The sequence below is a fragment of the Papilio machaon genome, chromosome 15, assembly GCF_912999745.1.
Source record: "Papilio machaon chromosome 15, ilPapMach1.1, whole genome shotgun sequence".
NCBI lineage: Eukaryota > Metazoa > Arthropoda > Insecta > Lepidoptera > Papilionidae > Papilio > Papilio machaon.
The window spans coordinates 3,792,525-3,806,492 of record NC_060000.1 but is presented as its reverse complement, the minus strand read 5'-3'; the positions used below and the strand labels follow the sequence as shown (position 1 = coordinate 3,806,492).

General features: G+C 37.9%; 1 protein-coding gene across 15 annotated transcripts; it reads right to left on the bottom strand.

The window, feature by feature from the left end:
* Positions 1–850: 850 nt before the first annotated feature.
* LOC106721031 (zinc finger protein 271) lies at positions 851–13,087 on the bottom strand. 15 transcript variants are annotated; one of them, XM_045681237.1, is made up of 22 exons: positions 12,742–13,087; positions 10,190–10,367; positions 9,816–10,014; positions 9,634–9,699; positions 9,442–9,531; positions 9,230–9,313; positions 8,757–8,901; positions 7,414–7,524; positions 7,185–7,295; positions 6,887–6,997; positions 6,650–6,760; positions 6,034–6,117; positions 5,327–5,497; positions 4,889–5,059; positions 4,598–4,768; positions 4,316–4,486; positions 3,726–3,795; positions 3,080–3,241; positions 2,746–2,868; positions 2,364–2,470; positions 2,063–2,142; positions 851–1,516 (listed from the first exon to the last, which is right to left on the bottom strand). In XM_045681237.1, exons 2-21 carry the CDS (start codon positions 10,222–10,224, stop codon positions 2,075–2,077), a joined length of 2,361 nt encoding a protein of 786 aa, XP_045537193.1. In that variant the 5' UTR covers positions 10,225–10,367; positions 12,742–13,087; the 3' UTR covers positions 851–1,516; positions 2,063–2,074. The 15 variants fall into 15 exon arrangements, with proteins under 15 accessions (XP_045537193.1, XP_045537194.1, XP_045537197.1 ...); XM_045681238.1 differs by having other exon boundaries at positions 5,327–5,410; positions 12,742–13,085; XM_045681241.1 differs by lacking the exon at positions 7,414–7,524 and having other exon boundaries at positions 12,742–13,086.
* Positions 13,088–13,968: the final 881 nt, after the last annotated feature.

Below are 13,968 nucleotides of genomic sequence, written 5' to 3'. Positions count from 1 at the left end.
AAGCTACAAAAGTATCGATTTTCAAACATCAATATCTAAAACTCGCTTTCAAGATATCGATATGGGAGAATCGATTTTAAAATATCGATATCAATCGGATGATTCAGTACCAACCATCCCTATAAGGAACCCCGTAGCTCGTTCGCAGCCCATACACTGGAAGACTACTGCACTATAACACTACTTTACACACTATTCGACACTCTAGTTAAGAAAACTATTGCTTTGAAATGAATTTATAAGAGGAGAACATTAAAACCGTATGCAATAAAAGTTAGGTGTACAATAGTGACAAATTATTTAAGAGCTGTCTACTTATGAATTTAGTACATTTTCTCTAAATTAATAATATGAAGAACTACTTCTTATTAAGTAAATTTAATTAAAAAAAATTACAATCGCAAAGAACGATTTCAAGTAAGGGAATAAAATAATGTTATATACATTGTTTAGAAACCTTTAAATAATTTGTCACAATTTTACAAAACTTTTGGAGTAAAACAAAAGTTTAGTAAGATGAGTTGTTTCGACTGATATTGCCTAACGTCGCTATTCGCTAGAAGGCACACAAAGTTTAGTAAGAAGCTTCACAAATTATACGCTCTATTAATACAAGGCCGAAGTGATATCAAAAAATGTCACGGGTCTATCTTATTGCCACACGAGAAGTCAGGGGTCAGAAACCCCACTATGAAAGTAACACGATTCATAAAATATTGCCAATTTTACGTTGCAACAGGCACTTCTCTGGATTACTCCAATAAACATCATATTAAATTTAATTTTGTGAAGCCATCATTATTGCCTCGGACGCTGCACAACTGATACATTTTGTACTTGTATTTTATTATTCCTTCGTATGTTACATCTGATTAATATTAAAGCATTCTTAATGATTATATGTTAGGAGTCTATATAACTACGAGCCCACATTGAAAATAGTTTCATTTTAAACAACATGTCGTATAAAATTAGTGAACTCCGTTAATACATGATCGTACTAAGTTAAAGCATCAGCTATAAGATATCGTTTACTCTACGTCTAGTGAAGTTTTAATGAAAAGCTATCAACCGAATATTAACAATTTAGAATTTCGAACCTCTGGTCAGCCATTCACGATTTCCAAATAAGTTTTAAATACTAAGCAAATTAGAATATGAGATCAAAAATTTAGGCCTAAAATCTACAACGATGAGAGTTTTAAGTAACGATTTACGAATGCCATCACGGGAGTTAATATGACAGTGTGATGGTAGGAGATAAATCACAGTTGTGAATATAATCACAATAGGCGGTACCGCTGTCACTCTCCCCCACTTCCAGAACATTCCGCACGAACAATATTGTAAATAAATAATTCAATAAAAAATAAAGGATTCGTATAAAAATGTGTAAAGTCCACGCTGAATATGAGAGGGCGGTCTCGCGATGTCTGTTGCTGCAATAGCTGCTCCTGTTGACTGCTGCCATCTTGTTGTAATATTGCACTCTGGCTGCACACTGCACAACCGACAGCTGCAAATACAACATTTACATTTATACATACATTGTTGCAAAAAGATAAAGTCCCTAAACCAATGTAATTACAATTCACTTTATCACAAAAACTAAAAAATTCTGTAACAACCATTTTTATATTTATTAATCAGCAATATCACTAACTATCTTTTACCCGCGACTCCGTCCGCGCGGAATAAAAAATAGAAAACGGGTTAAAAATGATCCTATGTCCGTTTCCTGGTTCTAAGCTACCTGCCCACAATTTTCAGTCAAATCGATTCAGCCGTTCTTGAGTTATAAATAGTGTAACTAACACGACTTTCTTTTATATATCACTAATGTATATTTTTTTAAATACCTATTATAAGGTGGCAAGAAAAATAGTGAAGCGACCGCTATCCGTAGTCATCCGCAATTGCAGATGCTTTGCCTACCTTTAATTGACGGAGAAACCGACTTACAGAGAATACTTCTCTTGGATATTCGTCTATCTTTGAATCCTAAAAAACTAGGACTAAAATTAGGCCTAGAGCAAGTATATTATAGTTTATTCTTACTCACCTATTGCGGTAATCAGTCGGCGAGACGCATGGGTACGGACATTGGCTGCGGGGTCGGCGTGTGCGGGGGAGGGGGCGACGCTACAACACAACAATATATTAATTATATAATTTTACTATTTTACATGTATTTCACAAAATATTACTAAAATCAAACAATTTTGTTATTTAACCTCCAATAGTTAAGAACTTATTTTCCCACTTTGGTGAAAATTGTCAAAACTAACCAATTTTTGTTTCCCGACAGGTAGTAAGGTTATATTTTTTTACAATTTCTCGTATTTAACAGCAGTACCACTTACATATGGAGGCGATGGACTGCGGCGACATGGCGGACATCTTGTTGGAGTCCTGCATCGACACCTGTGTACCTTGTGACGTCATGTAGCGGTTCACCATTGGCACGAAACTGAAAAAAAAAAAAAACACATTAACCATAGTAATTTTTTTAAAAATTTTCTTTTATATAAGGCAGGGATCCCCAAACTATTTTGGCCAAATTACCTACTTTTAAGATCAATTATTATTATTATTTTTTATTCTGACTTAGGTCAATAGAAGAAGACAAAATTAGAATTAGCAATGCTTTAAGTTCAATATCGACCACTTTGGGAATCCCTGATATAAGACATGCGAACTTTAAAATTAAACCGCTAGATGAAAAAATGGTTTATGTGTAGTCACCTTAAGTCACAAACGCCGGAGGTGTCAAAGTTGTTCGAGTTGTTGGCGTTGTTGGCGGCCATGTTGCCAATGCTGTTCGCAGACATGTTGCTGTGGTTATCTCGGTGCACGCGGTTGTGATGCCTGCACAAATATACAATTCATTAGTCATTTTTTTTATATATTACAAGCTGGCAAACAAGCAAGCGGCCACATTTGATAACTCGATATAGAGCGTAGTCTCGAGTAACACATGAAATTCATTTCACCCTTTTATTTAATTCTGTGCAGACGAATTCGTGGGTAAAAGCTAGTTGTTATAAAGATGACTTATATACAAATTTCTGTCACTAACCGTATGAGATAACTGTCGCGTACGAATGTCCGTCCGCAGACGCTGCACTCGTAGCAGGCAGCGGCTGAGTGCGTGCGAATGTGCAGCGCGAACTGAGACTTGGACGTGAACGTTAGCGAGCACCGCTCACAGTTCAGCGGCTTGTCCGCCACGTGCGACCACCTGGTCACAAATTATATTCCCTTAAAGTAGACTGTTCCACCCACATCTTTACAAAAGGGGCCTAAGGCAAGTGCTATCTTGAGGGGCATTAGAAGCATAATATGTAGCTCTTTTTGCGTCATTCCATATTTCTGGTGGCTGTTTTAGGCCTAACCCAATAATCAATTCTTAAGATCGATCGGAAAATTATTGTAAATATTTTTAAATTGTTAATATTTGAAGCAAATATTTTAATCTATTTGCTTCAAATTTAGTTAAAATTTCTTAAGATGAAAAAAAATGTATCGAGATCGCTTATTGACTTTCGCCATAATTAGTCATTCAAATATTCCTGCAGTAAGTTTGAAATAAGTCTATTAAAATGTAAACTGTGTTTAACTTTTGTTGTCCATACAAAAACTTGCTATTGGTCGATCACTCAAAATTTGGTAATTCCATATTAAATATAAAACATTTTGTTAAACCAACAAGCAAAGTATCTTACCTATGTGCTGTTACATAACTCTTCACAGCAAATCGTTTCTGACATATATCACATGCATATGGACGTTCACCTAAAGGAAGAAAAAATCTTGTTTTAAAAAATATATAAATGTTTAAAAGTTATTGGAATATATTGATGTTAAATATGGAACAGAATAGCAAATGAATGTTAAAAGAAATAATTACAATGAAAAAAGCATGATAGGAAAGCAAACAATTTGTAAAGACGGCAAGATGCAATGAGACAGTATGATCTGAAATCAATGAATTTAAGATATAAAATAATATGTTACTAAAACTGAGATGATGTAGCGCATGATAAAATATAATAAATCAGATAGTTGTCGGTGCCACATCATTGTGTCTAAAAATAAAAACATATTTGTGTTATCGCAGTTTGCCGTCTTCTGCGCAAAACATTCTCAAGTGCATTCAGTCACTCGAAAAAAAACATAGTTAAAAACGACGGCATAAGTACAGGACTTTATATCTTTTTTGCCAAATGCGTATATATACTTCGCAAACAGAAATATAAAAACTAAATACAAAGCCCTGTACAGACGAAAAACAGGCCGATTAGCATGGGCATACCGGTGTGGAGACGCTTGTGTATGTTGAGCGTGGACTTCTGTGTGAAGCGTTTGTAACAGACGTCGCACTCGAAGGGGCGCTCGCCGGTGTGCGTGCGCATGTGTATCTCCAGGTAGGGCCTGCACGTGAACGCGGCGGGACACTCCATGCACTGATACGGCCGCCCTTGTACTGACCACATACACACACCCTCCGTTACACACTAATCTCATATATCTTTACTTAGATCCTAACATGTGGCACCGACAACTGTCTTATTAATACATCGATAGAGTATGTTACCTGTGTGCGTTCGTTTGTGTATATTGAGTGTTGACTTTTGAGCGAATCTCTTGAGGCAGACGTCGCACTGGTAGGGCCGCTCGCCGGTGTGCGTGCGGTTGTGTATCTCGAGGTACTGCTTGCAGGTGAAGGCGGCGGGACACTGCAGACACTGGAAGGGCCGGCCCTGCACTGTGGGGGGCGGGAGGTTAGACAGACGGTGGCGGCGATGCGCCGGTGGGAGCAGCCGACCCCCGCGACCTAGCAGCCCACATATCGTTCATTTGTCCCTAGCGTCGAGCGGCGACGTACCTGAGTGCGTTCGCTTGTGGATGTTGAGACTGGACTTCTGCGTGAAGCGCTTCAGGCAGATGTCGCACTGATACGGCCGCTCGCCGGTGTGCGTGCGCGTGTGTATCTCCAGGTATTGCTTGCAGGTGAAGGCGGCGGGGCACGAGAGGCACTGGAACGGTCTGCCCTGGACTGGTGCCCAACACATACATTATAGCAGCGGCGAGCCCGCAAGGGCGCTACTCGCCCTCGCACTACGCAGATTGCGGCGCGGACTGGTCGCCGCTCGCCGCTCGCCGCGTACTCACCTCCAAACCCTCGCATCGGCTTCGCGCGACTAAACAACGATGCGGCGGCCGAAGAGAGATTGGAGAGGAGACGAAGACGGAGAGACAAACATTCGTGGGTGTGGGGCGGTAGGGGGCGGGCGGGGCGCCAGTCCGGCCGGCTGTGACCCACCTGTGTGCGTCCGTTTATGTATATTGAGGCTGGACTTCTGCGTGAAGCGCTTGAGACAGGCGTCGCACTGATAGGGCCGCTCGCCTGTGTGCGTGCGCATGTGAGAGTCCAGGTAGGGGCGACGTGCGAAGGCCGCCGGGCATTGCCCGCACGTGTAAGGACGCCCTTGCACTGCGCCCAGTGCACACACAAAAGCGAGTAACGCACGTCGCCGACGCTAGACCGCCCGCCTACTGGCCGATTCTCCCTCGCCCCGCGACCCACAATTTTGATATACGTCGGATACTGTGGCGCCAATCGGTGCGTCATAGCGGCGATTGCATTACCGCTTTTGTGATATTATTAATATTCATGAAGAGATATGATGAATTCAAAGTAATGGTGCGTTAAAGAACAACGAATCGCTACATAAAAAATGAGAATGTGACCGGCAGATTGAGAATGAAAGAGGGTTTGCGGACGAGTGCAGAAGTCGGTAAAGCGCGCATTCTAAGGAGTTACTGAACGGTCGAGATGTTAGTCGAAAGCAACGAGATGGCAAGCTATCGAAAATAGGGATCGTAAATGAACGGGTTAGGCGAGCAACGGAAAAGTAGGACAGAAGCATGATGCTAAATGAGAACGTATGAGACGCGTGAGGACGCGCAGGTCGACGCTACCGCACCGGAAGGAGTGTCGCAGTGTATAAATATATGTGGGCTACTAACCCGTATGTATCTTTTCGTGCAAATTGAGCGCGCACTTCTGCGTGAAGGACTTGAGGCAGACGGTGCACTGGAACGGCCGCTCGCCTGCGCCGCGCCCGCGCGGGGACAGAGAAACAAAACAAAACCACGATGGACAAATAATTCTCGCATCGCACTGTTCTGCTCCCGATCGACCCGACGATCTCTCTCTCGCTCTCGCACCACCAGACAAACAGACAGACAGACGCTACCATGAGGGAATTTACTTTTACTTGTCCATCAAAATAATACTCGCCTACTTTAACGAAAATTCTTACAACGTACACATGCTTGCTTATATTTTAAATGTTTGTGAATAGTTTTTGAGCGTGTGCAACCCCTATTAGAAAAGAAAACCGTTTTACACGCGACAAGCTTTATTAAAACGAATCATTCAAAACACTTCCGAATCGCTAATCGTAACAAAACATGAACGCGATAGTTGGGAGCCCTTTAAAACTATTCACAAATAAGGTATCTAAGCCACAACAGCAATAATGTAAAATAATTAAATAAACAACTATAACATGATAGATACATGTTTGAATTGTGACTTGGAACCCGAATGAATAATAAAAAGAATGAAGAGGGGACCCACCGGTGTGTATACGTTTATGAGTGCCCAGGCTGGACTTCTGCGTGAACCACTTGTCACAGATGTCGCACTGATAGGGGCGCACTTTGTTGATCAGCGATTGGATGTGCTCCTCTAGAAATACCAATACAAATCTACATAAACGGTCGCGCACACGCCAAGCCCACTGACCTGTGCCTACATTCACTATATGCTAACAAATTCATTGACTACTTAAGGAGTTTAGGGCAAGTTGCCTACCGGTATGTATCTTTCCGTGTCGGCCCAGGCTGGACTTCTGAGTGAAGCGCATAAAACAGATGTGGCACTGGTACGGCCGCACTTTCTCTAACAGGGCTCGTCTGTGCTCCTCTATAAGGTATACGATTTTCGATATAACATTTCGGCATTCTCTCAACACACAATTTCATATGCCTAATTAGTTTCTACGCATTCACACTCGCACTCAGGGGGAGGGAGGCTATGTCTGACACCGTTTAAGTCGCGAAGTGTCATCGGCCACGGCGTTAATAGTCAGTTTGTATAGGTAGAGACCCACCGGTATGTATTTTCCCGTGCCGGCCCAAACTCGATTTCTGGGTGAATCGCACAAAGCAGACGGCGCACTGGTAGGGGCGTTCCTTAGCCAGCAGCGCGCGTTTGTGTTCCTCTGAACGAAACCATCGCACACGTCAGATATGCATTTACCAATGTCAAGTTACAAAAGAGCCGAAAGGAAATGAATAGTATAACATAGGCCTGTGGGCGGTGTGGAAGATGCAACCCACCCGTGTGTATTTTCTTGTGTCGGTTGAGGCTGGAGCTCTGCGTGAAGCGCATCTGACAGAGTTCGCACTTGTGGGGCCGCTCGTTCGCCAACAACGCGCGCATGTGCTCATCTGAAGCCAGGCCACACCCCAACACGTTACCTCGCGACTGTAAGCCCGCGGGGGCGCGCAGTGGGCGGGGGGCAGTGGCACGCCCACCGCGAGCCCCGACCCTCCCCCTGTTTACCACACATCATCGAACCCTTCCTGACGCCCTGATACTTTTACATCGACTTCTACATGACACAACTCAAAAACTATTCACAATTTTATTTTAAGCATATGTATTGAACTATCCTGATTATATACTTTGCACCGGTGTCTTGCTTACGAACGTCATGCCTGATATAAAAATATAATTACATGCTATGTTAATGCTACTATAAAAGCTCCGTCCAGAGGCCTTTACATCGGGAATAGGGAGGGACATTCTAGTATTTACATACGATTCGAATACATAAATAACATATACCTAACATTTTATCATTGCACTAAATTATTTCAATAGAATTAAAATAAAAATATGTTAATACATAAAGCTATAGCTATAGTATATAAATAAACAATAATAATATAAAAATATGTATTCGAAATAATATTCTTGAAAATCAACTTTATATAAATACTTTGTTAAATCAGGGCGTTACCAAGCAAGTATGGACGAAATAAAAAATAATACGCGGAACGCGGTAACAGGAGGAGGTTGACTTAACCAGAAATATAAAATAAAACCAATTAAAAGCATGTTTTTCATCCCCTCATGGTAATAACATGGGAGTTTTTAGTTAAATTAATCAGATAATTTTAATAGTAGAAATGTATAATTAAACGCCTAACTTCCATAAAACTGGTTAAATAATATTTCATCCATTTCATTGAAAATATGTTATTTTGTGTCATTATTTATCTCTGGCCTTTAAAGTAACAATTGTTAATTCAAAATAATTTATCTAGAGATTTACCTGAACACTATTCCAAGAAGTTTAAAAAAAATCTGCTCTCATTTTACCCATTTCAACTCAATAATACTGTTAAGAGGGCCATATCTAGCTTTATTCTATATCAGGGGTCGGCAACCTTTTCGTCATGGATCAAAATCATTTTTTTTTTATCAAACTGACTTAGAAAATAATGAGATTAATTTTAACCAGAAATTTAACGAAATGAAATATTTCTTTTAAAACCATAGTAGATCCAAAGGTGACCCTGAGGCCAAAGTCCAAGGTGATTCTGGGGGGCTAAAGGTTGCTGACCCCTGGCTAACATATAGTGTTGTGAACAGTCGAAGTTATTTGTGTACTCACCAGTGTGTACGCGTTTGTGCGTGTTGAGACTGGACTTCTGCGTGAAGCGCTTGAGGCAGAGGTCGCATTGGAATGGCCGCTCGCCTGTGTGCGTGCGCATGTGCACCTCCAGGTATGGCTTGCGACAGAATGCTGCGTCGCAAACCTGACAACAACAAATTTACACCCGAATAGAAAACATTTGGAAACATTTCTTAAGCATTGCATACTAGCTATCGCCCGCGACTACTTCCGCGCGGAATTAAAAAAAAAACTTAATAAGTACCCTATGTGTTCTTCCAGACTATGTAATAGAGTCGTTCTGGGGATATCTTCAAACAAACATCCATTCATCCATCTAAACATTCACAATTATAATATTAATACAGAGTGGCTGCTTGCTCATTTGCAATAATATAAAAAGACTTGCAAAATGTCCTCATAATGTGTTAGGTGAACACAAGAGTATAATTAAAAAAATTGTTTGAACTTACCGTACACTGAAAAGGTTTATTTCCAGAATGAAGCTTCATATGAACATAATATGAAGATGCTGAAGACAAAACTTTGCCACAAACCTGAAAATGGTAATTTGGATTAAAACAACTTCAATTAAACTCAAAATTTTCATTTATAATCTAATAAAATTTATGATGGATCAACAGAATACTTCTATAGTACTTTTTATATTACACAAATAGGTTACCTTACAGGCTTGAGGCTTAGATCTTGGTAATTGTCCACCATTGGTCACCTCCATTTTAGTTTGAACTGAATCCATGTCCACTCCCATGCCCTTGTATAAAAATTACATATAACATTGGTTTCTACTCTATGTAATCAAAATATAGACAATTTAGTATTTTCTATGAAGACTTTTGTAAAATGTTGTGTATACCTGTGAACATTGTTGACCATCCATGTCCATATCGACCCCTTCATCATCCATACCTTTAAAGCTTAACTGCAACAATAACAAAATTTGTGTTAAACAAACATAGTTCTTATCGTGGGGTGTCATTATCAAAACACAATGTCCTCCGTTCTATCTTGGATAGCTCTATATCCTATGATACTTGCCTCGTCATCTTGTGCTTGCAAATCCTGTTGCTGTTGGTGTTGCTCTAGCATCTCCTGGTGTTGTACTTGTTGCTGTATTATGAGACTGTCTTTGGAATCTTCCTGATGGTGATGCTGGTTCATATTGATCACACCATGGTTTGAGTCTGAACGGATTATTGTTGGGGGTCCTGAGTGATGTGAATGGGGGGTGTAGAAGCTGAAAATACAAAGATTATTTAGAAAATACACATTTAAAATACAACTATTATTTCTCAGAAACATTGTTTAATTTTTAATTTTTTGGGGACATTCGATAAACTCTATTCAAACAATAAACCTTTGAGAAGATCTGTCTGTATTATCATGACTTGTAAGTAGTGTAAAACAGTTACCTCATAGGTTCAGCTTTGATCTGTTGTTCGAACATGGAGATAGTGGCGAGTAGGTCGCTGGGGGGCGGCACGGGGACCCCCACGCCCCGCGCCACACCCCCAACGCCCACACCCCAGTGCGCCGGGAAACTAATGGTGGACTATTTTACTCTCCCCCATTCTCAACTCCCTCCACCTACTTGAATAAATAAAGACGAAAATATTAATTATGTTACATTTTAATAAATTAAGAGATGTGTTAATACATGGTGACAACATGGATATGGGCAAATGTAAAATAATGATGCAAATATTGTGGCAAAAAAGGCTATGTACCAGTGCGGCTTCCCTGTGAATATCTTTCCATACTCAGAGTGAATGCCGCACATTGCAACAATACTTGCACCTTTATATGTAGCACAAAATTAAAACATATATAAAATTGTTATAATAAGAATTGTAGGAAAATAAAATGTACTAAAATCTCTGACCTACTCACGTCAGGGGATCACGAAAAAGAAATGGATATAGAATACTTTTTCTTTATTTAACATCAGTTTCTTTAAAGTTGCACAATAAATTCCTATTTACTAATTGTATCTATAAAAATGTAATGAAATGAAATTTCAACACTATAGAATTTAAAAACCAAGATGTCCAACTGAAACTATTACCTATTATTATAATCCAGGGAAGATTATGTAGTAAATTACCTATGTTATATTTGTAACTAGCTATTACCCGCGACTCCGTCCGCGCGGAAAAAAAAATAGAAAACGGGGTAAAAATTATCCTATGTCCGTTTCCTGGTTCTAAGCTACCTGCCCACCAATTTTCAGTCAAATCGATTCAGCCGTTCTTGAGTTATAAATAGTGTAACTAACACGACTTTCTTTTATATATATAGATAGATAAGATATTTGAAAATGTTAAGGCAACTCAATAAACAGTGCATTTGGTAAATTAAGCAAACTTGACAAAACTTGTCCAGGCAACATCCTCTTTTTGAGTATCTACAAGATCGTAAATGGTTTAAAGCTGTCAGCAAAGCAACTGTTATTCAATGGCTAATGTTTTTTGTTTTTATATTTGCAGACTAGCAGTTACCCGCTACAGTCCCTGGGGAATTAAAAAAAAAACATAGCCTGACACCCAGGGATAGTATAGCTTCCCAACAGTGAAAGAATTTTTAAATTGGTTTATTAGTTTTAGATCCTATTCAATGCATACAAATATCTTACCTCTTTATGATACAAATAATATTAGTATAGATCACTGTAAAAATTTACAAAATTCTTTAAACAATTCCAACTAAGACAATAGATTGTGCTAGGTTATGGTTAAATTTAATAGTCAAATAGCAGATTCTAAACTCTACCTGCTATCTACTTCCTATTCATTATTTTGTAGGAAAGGATGGGAAGGGGAGGATTAAAATAGGAAATTTAATTAAGTCAGTGACTTATAAAATTTGCAATATCTTACTGGATTTTTGAATACAAGATAATTAAATTCATGAATATTGTATTTAAGAATTTAATGATTATATTAAACCTACTACTTTTACATGGCTTCTAATAACAATAACAGATACATTCTTGAAAACTCATATGTTTTTTATTAAGTTAAATTTAGCTAAAAAATATACAAATTAAAGACATGCAACTTTACAATCTACTTAAGCATAAACATACATTTATAAATGGGTATCTTTTTTTATTAAGTAAAAAAAACTAAAAAATGCAGCTTTAACAACAATTTTAACACACATATTAGATGCACATTTTTCTAATAAGAACATAGGTTTTTGATTACAAAAAGCAAAATAAACAAATATTAACACCTGATTTTTTTTAGATGGTCCAAATAAAGACTTCACTGTATATTGGTTTGCAAGAATAAAACTAATTTATTGTATGAAATAAATTGTTCATTCATTTTAAATTTAAATGCCATTGACTGTATTGAACAGTTTATTCAGAGGAAAGGGAAATGTAAATCAAGTTATGACTGATTTTACTTATAGTGAAAGTACTTATTTATATTATTGTTTATACTTAGAGAACGCAAATTTGAACAAAACCTATCAAAAAAGTTTATTTCCTCAAAATTAAATGGCCGAATCTGTCTGACTGTCTCCACCCAACCTCCCCCCCGGCCATCAATAAAATGGCCAATTCGTTATTGAATTTTGTCGTCAACATACAAGAGAGGCTACGCGTCGCCGGTAGTTACGGAACCAGTATAAAATCACCAATAAGAATAATATAAACAATGAAAATATCAAAGCTTTTTAGAACTGTTAGAAATGAAAGTTATGTCATATTCTGAGCGTAAAATTAAATGTGCAAAACGCACTTTGTAATCGTTTAGATAGATTAATTTCTGTAAACAAACAACGCTAACTGATACATACGTATATGCGTTAAATATACTGTCACATTGCATACTTTTTGGAGGGAATGAGTTATAGGTTTAATATTTTTAATTACATTTTCAATTTACATGCAAAATTAAGTTTCATTATACTTATTGTCTAACGTTATATATAGCAAAACTTCAATTCTACTCACATAAGTATAGAAACACCTAATAATGGTGGCGTGTGCAGAAACACATAAATTAGAGCACTAATTACACAATTTCGTTAAGATTGGCCATTCGAATTATGTTTTTCTTAGACACCGACATAAAATGGCTGCTACCTCATTGTTCTGCGCGTTCGTTCGTGCGCATAGAAGCCGTGAACGCTTGGGGACGACTTCTCCGCCAATTAAAATTGTGGCGCGAAATTTAAGGTACTTTAATGGCCATGAATTATGATAATTTGCTAACATTATCATTTACGTACATAATTTTACTATTATGTAACAATAGAAGTAAGTGGTTATAAAAACGAGAATAAACGCTGGTACATAAAACCGAGAGTCGTAATCGTAGTTTTCAGGTTTTCTGTGTTGTATATTACACATAATTATGTTTTTATGTCGATGACGAAAGCCTTCTAAATGCTGATCGAATTGACTATCGGAATTTGTACTTATGTTACAAACCGGACAGCGATGCCTTTTCTGAAACTTTAATAATCTCTTACTCTTTGTCTTATCTTCCATTTGTTTAATTATTGACCTTCCAGATACGTTTGTTTTTAAAAGATAAATGTAAGATAATTTAAGCCTGAATAAGTAGAATTCAAAGTTTCCAAACCCATGTGTATGAAAAAAACTAAATATAAATCGGGTAGTCTGTGAATGTCAAGGTAGGTAAGTCGAAATTTAATCCACTTTTAAATATAGACGTGGGGTTTCAGTGTATACAAGAATTATTTCCGGATCCGGTAGTTCCTCAAATTTTATGATCAAAGGTTTTGTGCGATTTTATTTAACACGACGACAAATGCTAAGTACATATTTATATGTTTTTAATAATTACAAAGAAAAGTATGATTTAAATAATAGGTGACATGTATTCACTCGTGAACCCATTATTATCAGTCAGTTAGTTTATATAAATACATCTAAAAATAGAATAGTTATCAGGAACACACCGGATAACATTTTATAATAAAATTACTGTAATTTAAATTATTGTAGTTTCAACTCTATTTAAAATATTATAGCTTAAGTATATTTTAATATGAATTACCAATATCATAATAACGCACGTGTAATTGTAAAGAATATAGTTATTTAAGGTTGCCCTTAAGGATGCCTCGATGTTCATTAGTTTTGTCCGGTACAATTTCTGGAAAATAAGTGATTGGTGAACTTAAATGCTCCCGCGGGATAAAACTGTTCATT